Source organism: Malaclemys terrapin, chromosome 8 (assembly GCF_027887155.1).
Source record: "Malaclemys terrapin pileata isolate rMalTer1 chromosome 8, rMalTer1.hap1, whole genome shotgun sequence".
Lineage (NCBI taxonomy): Eukaryota > Metazoa > Chordata > Testudines > Emydidae > Malaclemys > Malaclemys terrapin.
In genome coordinates, this window is record NC_071512.1 from 21020246 (window position 1) to 21037137 (window position 16892).

The 16892-nt window shown below is 40.4% G+C and overlaps 1 protein-coding gene across 2 annotated transcripts in view; it reads right to left on the minus strand.

Moving 5' to 3' along the window:
- The window catches only part of UBTD2 (ubiquitin domain containing 2), a 118408-nt gene that overhangs the window by 55324 nt on the left and 46192 nt on the right, over nt 1-16892 (minus strand). For both annotated transcript variants that reach the window (XM_054037646.1, XM_054037647.1), the window contains one exon: nt 15041-15277. In XM_054037646.1, the coding sequence (XP_053893621.1) occupies nt 15041-15277 (237 nt within the window). The remainder of the gene's footprint in view (nt 1-15040; nt 15278-16892) is intronic.

Here is a 16892-nt window from a genome sequence, read left to right on the forward strand (position 1 = left end):
CTTCCACACTGCTTTTCTATAAGCTAATGCTGTAAACCTGCCTTTAGTGGAAAGCTTAGGAAATTTATTGCTCAAGTAAAGGGAACTTCCAGGAACTGATATATTATAACAACATGACATACTTTCAGCCATGAAGAACTATTTTCTCCTTCACATTTAAATACTGAATTTCACCACCCTACAGTTCTAGCAAGAGGACAAGCAGAGATAAAGCAGTAAATCCTATGTGCTGAGGCTTTATGAACTTGACAAGACTATTAAATATAATGGAAAAATGAAATGGTTAAAAAAATTCAAAACAAGAAATGAGACTTTAGAAATCACTTAACCTTTCACAGTACTCTCTCTATACCCTGTGCCCATACTAGCCTTTCCACAGGAGGACAGAAAGTGTGATAATTTAAGAGGCTATTACATTTTACATTAATCCACAGCAAAAAAACCCCACTGCAAATTAAAAGAAATATTCCCCTACTGTTAAAAGAAAGAAGAAAGTTTGCCACAGGCATTTCAAATTACTCTGCCAGCCCACAGATGTCTGCAGTCTAAGAAGTAAGGGGGTCTTTTTTTGCTCCTAGTTCTAAAGACTAGAAAAGCTCTGACAAGTTTCAGAGTAACAGCCGTGTTAGTCTGTATCCGCAAAAAGAAGAACAGGAGTACTTGTGGCACCTTAGAGACTAACAAATTTATTAGAGCATAAGCTTTCGTGGACTACAGCCCACTTCTTCGGATGCATATAGAATGGAACATATAATGAGGAGATATATATACACACATACAGAGAGAGCATAAACAGGTGGGAGTTGTCTTACCAACTCTGAGAGGCCAATTAATTAAGAGGAAAAAAAAAAAAAAAAAAACTTTTGAAGTGACAATCAAGCCAGCCGAGCACAGACAGTGCGACAAGAAGCGTGAGAGCACTCACAAGGGGAGACAGTCAACGCCCGCAATGGCTCAGCCATTCCCAGTCCCCATTCAAACCGTTTGAATAAGGACTGGGAATGGCTGAGCCATCACAAACGTCGACCATCTCCCCCTGCAAGCACTCCCACACCTCCCACCACACTGTCTGCACTCGGCTAGCTTGACTATCACCTCAAAAGCTTTTTTTTTTTTTTTTTTTTTTTCTCTTTCCTCCCAACCAATTGGCCTCTCAGAGTTGGCAAGACAACTCCCACCTGCCCACGCTCTCTCTGTATGTGTGTACATACATCTCCCCACCACATGCTCCACTCTACATGCATCCGAAGAAGTGGGCTGCAGTCCACGAAAGCCCACGCTCCAACAAACTTGTTAGTCTCTAAGGTGCCACAAGCACTCCCGTTCCTCTTTCTGCGGACACAGACCAACACGGCTGTTACTCTGAAACTTAAATGGATGAAGTTTACCAGGAGAGAATTGTAAGCATAATAAGTATGGCTCAATCATTTGTTGTTTTATTTGAAGAGCTTTTTTACATATTTCTAGATTCTTGACACTGCTTGGATGTATATAAATACCTATCTCAGCAAACAGTAGAAAAAGCTCAATACTTCCTGCTCTTTCTTTTCTCTAAGGATGTACTAACTAACTGAAAGAGGAGTGCGTGATAATTATTACTTGGTATTATACATGTCCACAGGGCTTTACAAAAAGAGATAAGGACCAAAGTAGAAATGACTCTCAGGAAAGTTTTGGTTTGATTCCTAAGATGACTTATGCTGTCGTTCTTTTGATGGAGAATGGAGTTCCCTGATAATGGGTTGGATTCCTGTGCTATAGCAAGATCTTTGAAACTTAAGGTTCAGGTAAGGGATAGTTTGTCCCCTCCTAGTGATATTTGCTCCTCCCTGCATTCAGAGAAATATAGGAAATAAAAATGGGTTGTAAGGGACAGGGTTTGTGAAGGCAATTACTAGGTGTGTGTTTCCTGATTGCGAAGGTTTTGCTGAAACGACATGGAAGAAGTAGTTTCCTCTCCAGGAAGGAATTTAGGAAGGAAGATGGAAAAGTGGCAGAGGCTTCCTCATCTGTGTGATAACACAGGCGGTCTTACTAGTAAGACTGGGAATGGCTGAGCCATTGCGGGCGTTGACTGTCTCCCCTTGTGAGTGCTCTCACGCTTCTTGTCGCACTGTCTGTGCTCGGCTGGCTTGATTGTCACTTCAAAAGTTTTTTTTTTTTTTTTTTTTTCCCTCTTAATTAATTGGCCTCTCAGAGTTGGTAAGACAACTCCCACCTGTTTATGCTCTCTCTGTATGTGTGTATATATATCTCCTCATTATATGTTCCATTCTATATGCATCCGAAGAAGTGGGCTGTAGTCCACGAAAGCTTATGCTCTAATAAATTTGTTAGTCTCTAAGGTGCCACAAGTACTCCTGTTCTTCTTTTTGTAGAAAAGCTCTATTCACCAGTAATAAAAATAGTATTTTCAATAGTGTGTATCACACAGAAATCCTATGAAAATGTTAATTTTGGTGAAATCTCCCAAAGGAATGACAGTTACTGCACCTGACCAGAACCAACACAGCCCAAACATTTCACACATTTCTCAACTCAGGTTGTTTTTGTATGTGGAAGATAGCAGTTTTCTGAAGCAGACTGGAGAGACCAGAAGAGCTCCTCTCACTCAGAATTTGTTTACTCTAGATCAAAAAATGAAGTGTGCCCTTTTGGCTGAAAGGAAAATAGAAAGTGAAATGATTACTATATTTTTGTCATGCTCTTTTATTTTTTATTGGCAAGCATTGAGAGAGTGCTTTATATGTAAATAAAATGAATGTAGCTAAAGCATAACATCAAAGCAATCAAAGTTTAAAAAGACAGCAGCAGAACTGTAATCTATGCAGCTGTCATTTTAGTTAAGTAGTCCAGGTACTGAACGCTGTAAAAGGAGAGCTAGCAGTAGAAGTTATAAATGAAGGTGGGGAAAAAATTCAAAATGTATTACGTTCATTTTAATGGGGCTTTAAATTTTCTTGCTGAACATCTGAGTAACAAGGAACCCAATGAAACAACTTGATATGTCAAGGAACTTTTCTAAAGTGTAATGTCAATTTTGAAAAGCGTTAGATGTCAATGACCTGCTACTGTACAATCCTACACGCAAGTTTCAGCAACGGAAAAAAGTTCAAGCTAAATCAATCCTTCACATCTGCAGAATTTCCTAAAGCACTCTTTGGATCACCATGCTCATTGTGGTTAATCTTATTCCTTGTGAGACCTTTGGCAGCAATCTTGAATTATAAGATTAGTACATCACTATGAACTTCAAACAGCGCCAACTGTATTATTCTCCTATCCCTGCCTTTCTTACTTTTACCAGGCATGATGGCTCTAAACCAATAGTCTAATACAGTTTTCCTTTTTAGATGTTTAATAATAAATAGGAAGCTAATTTGCTACAAATCTAGTTAAGTGGTGACTGTATACAGATATCACATCCCTTACAATGGCCAGAGATTCCACAATCTTTTCCTTATAGTCCATAGGCCCACCACAAGGCTATTTTTGATAATGACATTGATGGAGATGACTTAATATCCAGAGTTCCCAAGAGTTTTCAGAACGCTGCTGAAGTCTAAAATTAAGCACAGATAGATCTGCAGTCACTGTAAAATCATTCAATAGCATTTTGAAGTGAAACATATTCGAAACCATGACTGATGGTCAAGCGCCCACTGAAGATACTTTTCAAATGCAGTTCTGTGTTTTAGGGCAGAGACAACATAATACATCATAGAAAGGCTGATTTTGCGGATGACTATTAATCTGGGATTTAAAAAGCGTGTGTGTCATTTGTAATGGAAGCTCTTTCATTGAACTAGTAAGGAAGGCAACTCTATTGCTTTATGTTTGCAGTGTTGTTCCCAGGATATTAGAGACACACAAGGTGTGTGAGGCAGTATCCTTTATGGCGAAAGAGACAAGTTTTGAGCTTACACAGCTCTTCTTCAGGTCTGACACACACCTGAAGAAGAGCTCTGCGTAAGCTCAAAACTTGTCTCTTTTGCCAACAGAAGTTGATCCAATAAAAGATATTACCTCACCCATCTTGTCTCCCTATTGCTTTATGATCAGAAATTTACAAAAGTAAAGTGAATTTTAAAAATGTAAAGACCCAGGAAGAATTTAAAGCACCAACTCATTTCACAGCCTCAGATTCATCAAACCATTGGCTGAACAGCCAGAAATAGCAACGACACTGCAGTACTTCCCAAAAATCAGTGTTCTGTTTCTGTTGCTTTAAAAAAACTTGTGTTAACTGTTTTTTATTAAAAGTCTCCATTTTGCTGTGGGTACTTCCAGACTAACAAATACAGGTTTTTGCCTGATTCAAAGACTAGCGTCAAGAGACCATCAAAACCTCCTGAGGAAGACACTCTTCTCCACTTCTTCTCTTCTAGTGTATATGTCTGTTGGGTGGCTTTTTTAGGGATTAATGTTTTGGAAGTCAGGTAGTATTTGACTAGCCAAAGGAAAATAATGATGGCTGCATATGGGCCCTTATACAGTGCTTATTTAGAATAGCACCCAAATAATAGCACTTAAACATGGCAGCTTTGTAGTGCACCTAAACTCTATTGCCATCAGGAGTCTTAAGACTCCCAAGAGGCAATGTGAGTTGTGCAAGTATCCCCATTTTACAGATAAAGAAACTCAGGTGTACAGGGTTAAGAACTTTCCCAAGGTGATGTAAGAAGCCTGTGGCACAGCCAGTAATAGAACTCAGGTCTACTAATTCCCTGTCTTGTGATTCAGCCACTAGACCATGCTTCATCCCATCATTAAAAAAACAAAAAGCTGATTTCATTCTCAGATGCCTTGACAAAAAGAGGCCAATCTATTTATAATCTTAGTAGAGATTTAAAATTAACTACTCTATATGTCTGTGATGGGATAATAAAAGTAATTACTATATACAAATGGCACTGTCATGTGGAGCTGGTACAACCTTAAAAGGGCTGGTGGCACTTTGTAGCTAACTTTATATGTCCAGGCTAGAAAGCTGTCTGGCCCTGGATCAATAAAAGCAATGAATGTTAGTTTCATCACTGGTTTCTACAAAAACAAACTATTGTAATCCACTTAAAGAAAGTCACATGTGGCTTCTGGTAGTTTCATAGTGCAAGGGAGGGCTCTTTCCACACTATTTTCTGTCAACTAGGTCAAGGCTGCATTGGAACACCAACAGCTATATTAATGAAAGGACATACTGTTTAGTCTGTCCAACGCTGCTCTATTCCTTGGCTGTATGAGGATCAGAGAAATGATTTTTTTTGCCTTAGTGTGTTCGAGTATTGCAGTAATGCAAACAAAAGGTGGAGTGCTTAAAGCACCAGAACCAATAGCAAAATTTACAAAATAAACTATATGGCTATAAAATAAACTAGATGAACTAGATATTAAATATTACGTATTCTATGGAGCTGAACTATTTCATAATGGGAAAACAAGAAACCTACAAACTTGAATCTAAAAATTCAGAATCCTGCAATAATTTAAGAAATACATGCAGAGTGCTTCAGGTACTCCCGGTTAGTCTGATATTCAGTAACAGGTTTGTCGTTCACAGATACTTGTGTGCGTTTGGTTCCAACTTATATGTAGTACCTCAGAGGGACACTGCCATCTTGAATCTTAAGTCCATTAAAAAAAAAGGAGTTAAAGTAGTTTTAGGTATCACATTTACCCTAGAGTAATTTCATTTCTGTCCTAATCCAAGCATCCTTCATTCCACTGTTGCTGTGTGAAAGACACACAAAAAGCAGGGAAAAGGGGAATTGACTACACATGGCAGACAGAAAAAGTACACACAAAGTGTGTTAAACGCACACACTAAACAAGCTGAAATAGAAAAAAACATGTTCCTTTACTCTCCGTTTTACTCTCCTCAGGTATTACTTATGATGATGATAATAAATAATAATAATAATAATAATAATAGGGAAACTTTTCTCCAAAGGTAATTTTTAAGTTGACAGTGTTCCTTTAAAGACAATATCATCTAGTGTTTCTTAGAGTGGATTGATTTAAAATCAGGAATGTAAATATCGTTTTAAAAGTTAACCATTTAAACGATTACAATTATATTAATTGGTTAACCAATTAAAAGGAGAGGTGCTGGGGCCGGCCTTCGGTGGCCCGGTGGGGTTGCTCCCGCCGGTTCGGGGCTGGGGGTTAACGGTTAGAATGGGTTAACTGTTTAATATTTTACATCCCTATTTAAAACACTGATTTTAATCATGATTTAAATCAGCAAGCACAAAAGCTCGATTTAAATCAGATTTTAATCTTATTTTGTATTTATACTTTAGTCATTTTCCGAACAAAAAGTTGATCCAGTGGATATAGTGCTTAGATTATCAGAAAGCCTTTGACAAGGTCCCTCACCAAAGTCTTTTAAGTATACTAAGCAGTCACGGGATAAGAGGGAAAGTCCTCTCATGAATCAGTAACTGGTTAAAAGACAGGAAACCAAGGATAGGAATAAAGAGTCAGTTTTCAGAAAGGAGAGAGGTAAAGAGTGGTATCCCCCAGGAGTGTGTACTGGGACCAGTCCTATTCAACATATTCATAAATTATCTGGAAAAAGGGATAAACAGTGAGGTGGCAAAATTTGCAGAGGATACAAAATTACTCAAGATAGGTAAGTCCAAAGCACACTGCAAAGAATTACAAAGGGATCTCACAAAACTGGGTGACTGGGCCACAAAATGGCAGATGAAATTCAATATTGATAAATGCAAAGTAAATTAACATTGGAAAACAATCCCAACTATGCATACATAACAATGGGGTCTAAATTAGCTGTTACCACTCAAGAAAGCTCTTGAAGTCATTGTGGATAGTTCTCTGAAAACATTTGCTCAATGTGCATCGGCAATCAAAATAGCTAACAGAATGTTAGGAACCATTAGGAAAGGGATAGAGAACAAGACAGAAAATATCATATTGCCTCTATATAAATCATGGTATGCTGACATCATGATACTGTGTGCAGATCTTGTTTCCCCATCTCAAAAAAAGATGTACTGGAATTAGAAAAGGTAGAGAGAAGGGCAACTAAAATGATTAGGAGTATGGAACAGCTTCTGTATGAGGAAAGATTAAAAAGACTGGGACTTTCCAGCGTGGAAAAAGAGACGACTAAGGGAGGATATGATAGAGGTCTATAAAATCTTGACTGGTGTGGAGAAAGCTCCATTCCCTCTCCCTGTGATCTACTCTGGATCCAACTGCAGAACGTGAAGCAGTCCTAAGTAAGAGAGCTGCAACAGGGATTTGAACTATGAACTACTCTTTTTCCCATTAACTGCTAACAAAATAGTCTCAGACAGAACAGCTCTGGCAGGAGGTCCATCATAATTCCCAATGGGAAAAACAGTTGAGCATCTCATTTTACTTTCCATTAAAATCAACACTCAAATACCACTGAACGCACACTCTTTAAGGGTATGCCTACACTGCAATTAGTCAGCCCTTGCTGGCCTGTGCCAGCTGACTCAGGCTAATGGACTAGTTAATTGCGGTGTAGATGAAGCTCAGGCTGAAGTCCGAGCTCTAGGACCATCCCACCTTTCAGAGTCCTACAGCCAGGGCTCCAACCGAGCCTGAACAGCTATTCAATTAACCCGAGCCCTGGTCAGCTGGCACAGGCCAGCTAGGGGGCTTTGACTGTAGTGTAGACATATCCTAAGGGTTGTCTTTTCATCTACAGAGAAGTATACTGTTTGGTCAGCTGTTCTATTTTACCTGTCATTCTCGCCTTTATTATACAAATATCTTTTCTATTTGCACTGTGCTGTTCCAAGTCAAAGAACTGTATTTGTTGCCATTCACCCACTCCACCTCCTTGGAGTTGTCAATAGGGTAGACTACAACATTGCCTGTGAAGTATCCAATATACATTAACAAGCACTTATGTAGCACTTTTCACGTTTCAAGTACTCTAAAAACCATCAGTCAATCTGCATCTATATGGAACGTATGAGTCAATGGTCTAAGTATTACTGGAATTCAGTACATTCTGTAATGGAACTATTAGGTTGAGAAGCAATATAATACTGAAAAAGCATGTAAACATCTTCAAGTTATATAAGGTACTAAAACGTCTTTTTCAAAGAGAATCACATTGACTAAAGCAAAATGCATAAAGGAAAATCAGTAGAGGGATACAGCACTTAGGCATCTACATGGAAAGCTACTCTTTACTATAGTGAACCAGACCCAAAGGCAGAAAACACTACATAGTGGGAATTATGCCTGAATCAGGAGCAGGCTCCTTAGTTGTATTTAGAATTTTTTCTAAATGTGCATAGTCAAAGTTTCATTTCTTTCAAGCATCTGATTTTGTATTTCACTTTTCTGTTTATATAGTTTGTGTTCACCTATATTATCTGTGGCATGTTTTCTCGTGAAGGGAAGGGAAATCCTTTACAAATGTCTACTAGATTTAGCTGTCTTACTTAACTAGATCTTTCTAAGGTCCATCAATATATTTATCATTACCATCCCCACTTTTAGCAAACATAACTGTTACCTACAGTACATGTGACAGTTATGCTTATGTACAAAAATATTGCAAGACTGCTTATTGAAAAATCATGTTCCTAACTAGTTGATAGTAGTGGCTCTCAACCTTTCCAGACTACTGAACCCCTTTCAGAAGTCTGATTTGTCTTCAGTACCCCAAAATCAGACAAAAATACAAAAGTGTCACAGCACACGATTACTGAAAAATTGCTTACTTTCTCATTTTTACCATATAATTATAAAATAAATCAATTGGAATATAAATATTGTACTTACATTTCAGTGTATAATATACAGAGCAATATAAACAAGTCATTGTCTGTATGAAATTTTAGTCAATTTGTACGGATTTCGCTAGTGCTTTTTACATAGCCTGTTGTAAAGCTAGGCAAATAGCTAGATAAGTTGATGTACCCCGTGGAAGGCTTCTGCAGACTGGATGACAACCCACCATCTTAAGACACATCTGTTCCTAAACAGAAAGCTGTTGGACTTAGCAATGAAGCCCTTTTAGGGCTGTTTGATGAAAGATAAAATCATCATGTGCAGTATACCAGAAACTTACAAAAAAAATTCCCACACTACAGAAAACACCTAGCCACAAAGTTTAAGTAGTCCAGTTAATTGAGACAGATTTCAATTAATTTTTAATTATATATAAACACTAAGTGTGCTGAAAACAGTTAAAGTAACATTGCAACATTTTAATAAACATAAATTTACCACAACCTTAATTTTTTTTTTGCATTTTCTTTTTGATTGCTAAGATGTATGTAAAAAATGCTGTTCATTAAATTCAAATAGCCATGTTAATACAATATTAAGGCCATACTGCTTTAAAGTGTTAGAAAATGCTAACGTTATTCTATTTTTCTGAATTATAAATCCAAAACGGTATAGACTAAACTCCATTTTGTCATGTTGGCATTCCTGAGCAGTATCTTTTAATGTTTTGTTTTTTGGGGCAAGGCATATGTGGGGGAAATTATCAAGATTAAAGAATTATTTAAATGTACTCAGACCATTGTCTAAAATATAAATAAAAACTTTATAAGTTGACGATTACTGAATCCAAGGTTGTCTGCAGAAGCTGCTGGCTGGAGATGGTGACAGCATACGTGAGGTCAAGAGGCAGAGTGCAAAGTGCAAAGGAGGCAGAGTCTTGGAGGAATCACGAGAGGGGCATGGAGTCATGCCCCCTGGTCTCAGAATGGGGTTGCAAGGTAGTAGACTGGCCAAGCATTGAATAGAACCAGAGGGCAAAAAAAATATGTAGACAGGGGATCCATTTAAATAACAAACCAAGAAGGTAAAGTTAAAGATGGCTGGGTGGTGTAAATCATATCAGGCAAGAGTGATGACAGATTACATGGCAGAAGTGGAGTGGCCGAATTCCATAATTGTGCATTTCCAGACTAATTTTGGAGGTTTTGTAGTTGATCCCTAAGGTAGGGATAGCTCAGTGGTTTGAGCATTGGCCTGTTAAACCCAGGGCTGTGAGTTCAATCCTTGAGGGGGCCACTTAGGGATCTGGGGCAAAATCAGTACTTGGTCCTGCTAGTGAAGGCAGGGGGCTGGACTCGATGACCTTTCAAGGGTCCCTTCCAGTTCTAGGAGATAGGATATCTCCATTTATTTATTTTATTTATTTATTGTAAGTAATGCACTCTTTTTTAGTGTTATTTGGAACCGGGTAAGAATAAAATGTGATCTCCCCCCCTCTCCAAAGTCCAGCTAAGTTTGTGAAAAACAGTTAGGTTACAGTGAGCCTATAAACAGAAAGCCTTTCTTTTAATAATTTATCGATGTAAGACACTCAGGTTTTTTGGCAATTGGCAGAGATATTAATTTCTAAAGTAAGTATCTTGCTTTGCAATGTAAAGGTCATTCGATCTAGCAAGCCTCCCAGCTGTTCAAGGCAGACTGAAACACCACCCGGGAAGACACTTGGCATACCAGAAGACAACAGGGGAAAAAAAAAAACAGCTTACTTGACTGGCTAATATTGACTATTCTCTCTGTACAAAGATAAAAAACTTCTCACCTTGAAAACCTGACAAGGATTCTAAACATTCTGTAACTACAGGCTACCTGGAACTGAAAGTTAGCATGAAAATTAGGCATTATTTTGGGCAACAGTGGGCATGTGATGCAATTTTAATTCCTACATTTCTGAAATGTTCTGTGTATAATACTTCCAGTATGGGTCTCAGAAAACAGGCTTCAGTCTCCGTATGGCAGGCAGCATCCCAAAGGTATTACCCGCTGAACGCCAGCATTAAACAATGTGTTGGTGTATATATAAATATGTGTACACCCCCCAACCATCTGTGTGCAAAGCACTAGGCTGCTACAGGTAACACTGAAGGGAGAATTTTCTATGGTTTATAATATCCTCCTAAATTACTAAGAATGTTCAAAGTAGTGCCATCTTAATTACCCAAAGATTTTCAGATTTTTCATCTTTTTTGGCACTCAATTAAACAGTTGGGATTTAAAACTTCAAACTCTGAATTCCCTCAATGATGTAGGTACAGATGCTTTGAAAGAGAATTTTGAAAAGAAAATTATTTCCTTTCCATTTGATCAACAAGTCAAAACTGCATATTGAACACGTGGGTTTCTGTAAAGAATGTGCACAGACACATATACATATACAAACAAGCACATACACATTTGGATAGCCATGCACCGCCCTACCCCTCCCAGCAACCTGCTAAACCAGCGTTTTTCAAAGTTTGGGTCGCGACCCAGTACTGGGTCGCTCTGGTCAGCATCACCGACCAGGACATTAAAAGTCCAGGCTAGTGCCTACCTGTTCCGACACCACGCTGCACCCCAGAAGGGGGCGGTAGCAGGTCTGGCTCCTAGGTGGGAGGGAGCACTGGCTCCAGGAACCGGCCAATGGGAATGGGTGTGTGTGTCAGTGTCTGTGGGCGAGAGTCATGCGAAGCCGCTTGCGCACCTCTGCCTAGGAGCTGGACCTGCTGCTGGCCGCTTCCGGGGTGCAGTGCAGTCTGCGGTGCCAGGACAGGCGGGATGCCTGCCTCTGCACCCCGGCTGCGCCGCTGACCGGGAGCCGCTGGAGGTAAGTCTGTGCCCCAACCCAATGTCCCAATCCCCTGCCCCGAGCCCCTCCCAAACCCAGAATCCCTTCCTGCATCCCAAACCCCCATTCCCAGCCCCACCCCAGAGCGTGGACCCCCAGCCCAGAGCCCTGACCCCCTCCCGCATCCCAACTTCCTGCCCCAGCCCAGAACCCCCTCCCACACCCTGAACCCCTTATTCCTGGCCCCATCCAGCAGCCCTCACCCCCCGCATGCCAGCCCTCTGCCCCACACCTGAGCCCCTTCCAGACCCCTTATCTCCAGCTCTGTTGGCATCAACAATTTTCTTCAACTGGGTCCCCAGAAAAAAAGTTTGAAAACCACTGTGCTAAACCATCCCACCCCTACAGAATCCTTCCCCACACTTACTGGTCTTCCATCCTATCTTTAGGATGGCAAAGATCTAACAAGTCAGACAGTCTCTTTGAGTGGCTTGCTGTCACAAGTTTCATATTTCATCTGAAAGTGACAATTCATTTGTACCCTTGTGCAAAATTTAAACTGAATGCATGATCTAATGCTGTCAAAATATCTCAATCAGTGTTCTGTATAATCCAGTCATTGAATTTGACACAGAATCCACCTCTCACTGCAGAAATGTGCTCTGGGATTCAAGCTTTCATTTTCTAAAACAATTATGTATTGATTAATCATTTGTATTATGGTAGCACTCAGAAGCTTCAATCAGGATCAGAGCCGCATTGCGTTAGCCTAAATGTGTGTGTGGAGCTTATGTCTACACTACACAGCTTTTAGCGACATGGCTGTGTGGCTACAGCTGTGCTGCTAAAAGTTGTGCAGTGTAGCCGCTGTTTGTTGGCTCTCCTGCCAACCCAAAACTTCCACCACCACTGAGTGGTGTTTCCGTGGTCGGCAGGAGAGCGTTCTTGCTGACAATGCGCTGTTCACACTTCTACTTGTCACAGCAAAACTTGTGTCTTTTGGGGGTGGGATGGGGTGGTTTAGTTGCCAGTGTAGACATAGCCTAAGAAACAGTCCCTATCCTACAGAGCCTAAAATCCAATTACAAAAAAAAGACTTAACAAGTGTCATAAATGCAAGGGAAGGAGAATGAAGGTAATAGAGAACAGAGGTTAAAATTATAACACATAGTGAGAGGCAATCTATGTGACAATTTTATTATAAAAATTAAATAAATTAGATACCAGTGAACCTACTGATCCTTTCGGTTGCAAAGAAAAACCTTCAAAATGGAAACTAAGTGAAAACCAATGCATTGTTCTATTCCCAAGTCCGCAAACACTCAAACAGCTTCTGAGATGTTAACTGGTCCCATTCATCGCAGCAGATGTTGACATTTCAACTGTTAATTATTTCAACTGATCATTTTGGCTGAAATTTTCAGTGAATCTACAATCCCCTCAGTGACAAAAGCCCCAAATGTCCCCTCTTTGGTTGCCAAGATATCCATCTTCCTCTGTTATAACTTCTATAATGTAGTTTATACACCTCTACCTCAATATAATGCGACCCGATATAACACGAATTCGGATAGAATCCGGTAAAGCGGTGCTCCGGGGGAGGGGGGGGGGCGTGCGCTGCGCATTCCGGTGGATCAAAGCAAGTTCAATATAACGCGGTAAGATTTTTTGGCTCCCGAGGACAGCGTTATAGTGAGGTAGAGGTATATGTTGCAAATACAAAAATCCAGTAGCACATTAAAATTTAAGGGTCACTAAAATAATTCTATTTGATAGCAAAACAATACACGATATAGTTCAATAATATATCATTTCATTTCACGATTTAAATCAATTTTTGAATTTAACTGAAACTATTACAGAATTCCACACTGACATGCAAAACCAAGGAAGCCTTGCGGCAGAATTTAGAAGCACACTGGTGCTGAGTCCACAGGACCTTGCTTATGACAAAGGAACACAGAATGAAAAGCAAAAGTCTAAGATATCAATCAGTACCACATTAGGTAGTTCTGACTCCTTCCCATCCACTCAAATCACTTATTCAAAACACTGCTCCTGCTGCATATGAAAACTGTGGACAGTTGGGAACCATAACCACCAGGACTCAGTTGAAGCCTGCCTAGTGGAACTACAAAAGGTCTGTTTAGGGTTAAAATTACTTTTGCTGGAACAACATGCTCTGCAAAGAGGGCACTGACACACTACATGAGGACCTTTGTACCAGGCAAGACATGGGAGTATTTTACCTGTCTCAGATTTGTTTGGCTTGGAATACCTGTTGGGGGGATCAAACTGTTTTTGTTGCTATCTAATCAACAGGAGAACTTGGAGTCTCCTTTGTCTTGTATAGCATTGGGAGATTCTGAAAATGATTGCCTGAGGATTCTTCTAGCCACACGTACTTTGAATTAAGGACAGCTATATTAATTCACTTGGGATTTCAATCAAAGCAACAGGTTGTGCTTGCAGAGAAAGCCCTTCTATTTGTTTGTTTTCAAGAGGATGTGTTAAAGGGACAGTCAGAACAGATCACCTTCTAGTAAAAAATGTTTTCATATCTCAACATCCTTGAAAGAATCCAACTGCTGAGAGTGAGCGAAAGTGAACACACGGATACAATGCAAATAGTAACAGCGTCTTGAAGTGTTATTAGCTACAGTGTATACAACAGGCTACAGCAAGAGACACTCCTAGAAGCCCTGATTTCCTGAAAGTGGGTATTCAAACCTCTACCTCTACTACCAACAATCCTTAGAAAAACTAGAACGGAACAAAATCCTACTAAACTTAAAAACAATGAACATGAGAAGCAGTTTATTTCTTACGCTGAATGCTGTATGTAAGGAAAGAAGAGAACTTCACAAGATGATCAAAAGTCAAACTACAGATTGAGTAGAAGTGAAAACACATGAAATAGGCACATCTGAGATCTCAAAGCAGTTTGCAAACACTACTAGGTGTTTTATATGTTCTCCTTCCCCAGTGAAGAATCAATTAAAACACCATGAAATCTGCCATATACAGTTATCCTATAGACCAGAAGACAAACATGATTGCCTAGAAGAGGTGGCTTTTAAAAGTACGATAAAGCTGTACTGGAAATCACATGTGGGTATTCTGAAGTAAACTCTTGAAACAGAGCGTGCCTTTGTATGTCATGCCCTTAGTGCAGGTGTTAATACACATTTTAAAACAGCATACATCTGAGACTCAGCTAACTAGAAAGATCTATATGTTGTCAGCGCCCTTTTGCATCCCAGAAAAATTCTGGTTTCTTCCAGCATCAATATGATAAACAGAGAAAAAGATCACTTGATACGGTAATAACAGTCATATCAACAAACAAGGACTTCTAGGATATTGTGCGTCTCAAATTTATTCCCAGATGGTAAACTCTACTCACAAGCCTTCAATTCCCATTTACCCTGTTACTATTCTTGCTGAGGTTGTGTCCATCTCAGACAAACCTACCATGTGGTAGCGTTATGTTTGCACCATCAATGATTGCTTGTGCCAGTTCATGATCATTGCTCTCAAACGCATGTGCAGCAGCCTTGAGGGCATCCCAAATCTCCTTGCGGCCTTCAAAAGCTGGTGCTGTGTCCCAAAACTCATCTCTTTTACTGCGCAGCTGTCCATCTGTCATTGGGTAATCGCTTTTCCATTTTGGTTTCTCTTTTTTCAGGGGCTGATTACGACCTAAAGCAACTGTAGAAAAAGAGATAAACACACGTTACTAAAGTCAACCTGATTATATTTTAGTTGTGAGCAGCTTCAGCTTTCTTCTGGAAACACCGGTCCATTGTAAGCTCTCCAAACCTGCACATATTCCCTACACTGCTCTATTTCCTTTTTCAAGGCTCTCTGGTCATTTCAAAGTCCCCCCCGCCCCTTCAGGTTTCACTGTTTAATTTTTTCAGGGGTTTCCCTTCCACTCTCCAATTATACCTGCCTCTCTAAATGTCTAAAGATTCCCTGGGTGTCCTTGAACTTCTCTCCAAGCTCCCCTGGTAACGGTCTCTTCACTCCTTATGCCATCTGCTCCAGCCTGCATGATTTATTCATAAAACAATAGAAATCTTTCAGCATGCTACAGCAGCTATACACTGAGAGAAGCATATTAACTAGCAGCATCCTACTGTCACAGAGGCAATACTACATCAGGATCTTTCTTTTCTATTCTGCCAGCAATGAGTTCTGCACAAATTATGCTCCACTACTAAATGTAAGAGTTTTATAAAACAGAGTATTTTTTTATTGTCCTCTTTGTACATCTTATTTCCCTTTTTGCGTTTATTCAGCTTTTTAAAGTATTTATGACTCCAAGACTAAAATCTTAGTGCAGACACAGAAATCTCTAAAGAACATATTGTAACTTTACAAGCTTTCCAATAGTGGATACTTCATTTACATGAAATATTTGAGGATTTGCTTGACTTTAATTATAGCAATATTCGTTTAATGGAGAGACTGCTAAAAAGGAACTATAAAGGTTTCTTGGCATAATATTAGGCCTACTTGTTCAGTTTTTAAGCATTGTGAAGAACCACCCAATATGTAAGCATGTGCTGGTGATCAAAGAAATTATCACTTTGGGGTTTGGGAGCATTTGGCTCAGCAGAATCATCATTAAGATAACATTAAAGAACCCTGTTTATTTTGGAAGCCTAAAAGTTTCCCTCTCTTCCTAGGCACTCAGATACCACAATGATTCATGGAATCATAGGACTGGAAGGGACCTCGAGAGGTCATCTAGTCCAGTCCCCTGCACTCATGGCAGGACTATTATCTAGACCAGTGGTTTTCAAACTTTTTTTCTGGCGACTCAGTTGAAAAAATAACTGTTGATGCCCGCAACCCAACGAAGCTACGGATGAGGGATTTGGGGTGTGGGAAGGGCTCAGGGCTGGGGCACAGGTTTGGGGTGCGGGGGTGAGGGCTGCTGGGTGGGGCCAGGAAGGAGGGGTTCAGGGTGTGGGAGGGGGTTGGGGTGTGGGCTTACCTCAGGTGGCTCCTGGTCAGCAGCACAGCAGGGGTACTAAGGCAAGCTTCCTGACTGTCCTGGCACCGCGGACTGCGCTGTGCCCTGGAAACGGCCAGCAGCAGGTCAGGCTCCGAGGCGGAGGTACACGAGCTCTGGAGCTCAGGGCAGGGGCAGCGTGTGGAGCCCAGTGGCTCCCCCACCTAGGCGCCGGACCTGCTGCTGGCTGCTTCTGGGGTGCAGCGCGGTGTCAGAACAGGTAGGGACTAGCCTGACTTAACCAGGCAGCACTGCTGATGGGACTTTTAACGGCCCGGTCGGCGGTGCTGACCAGAGCTGCCA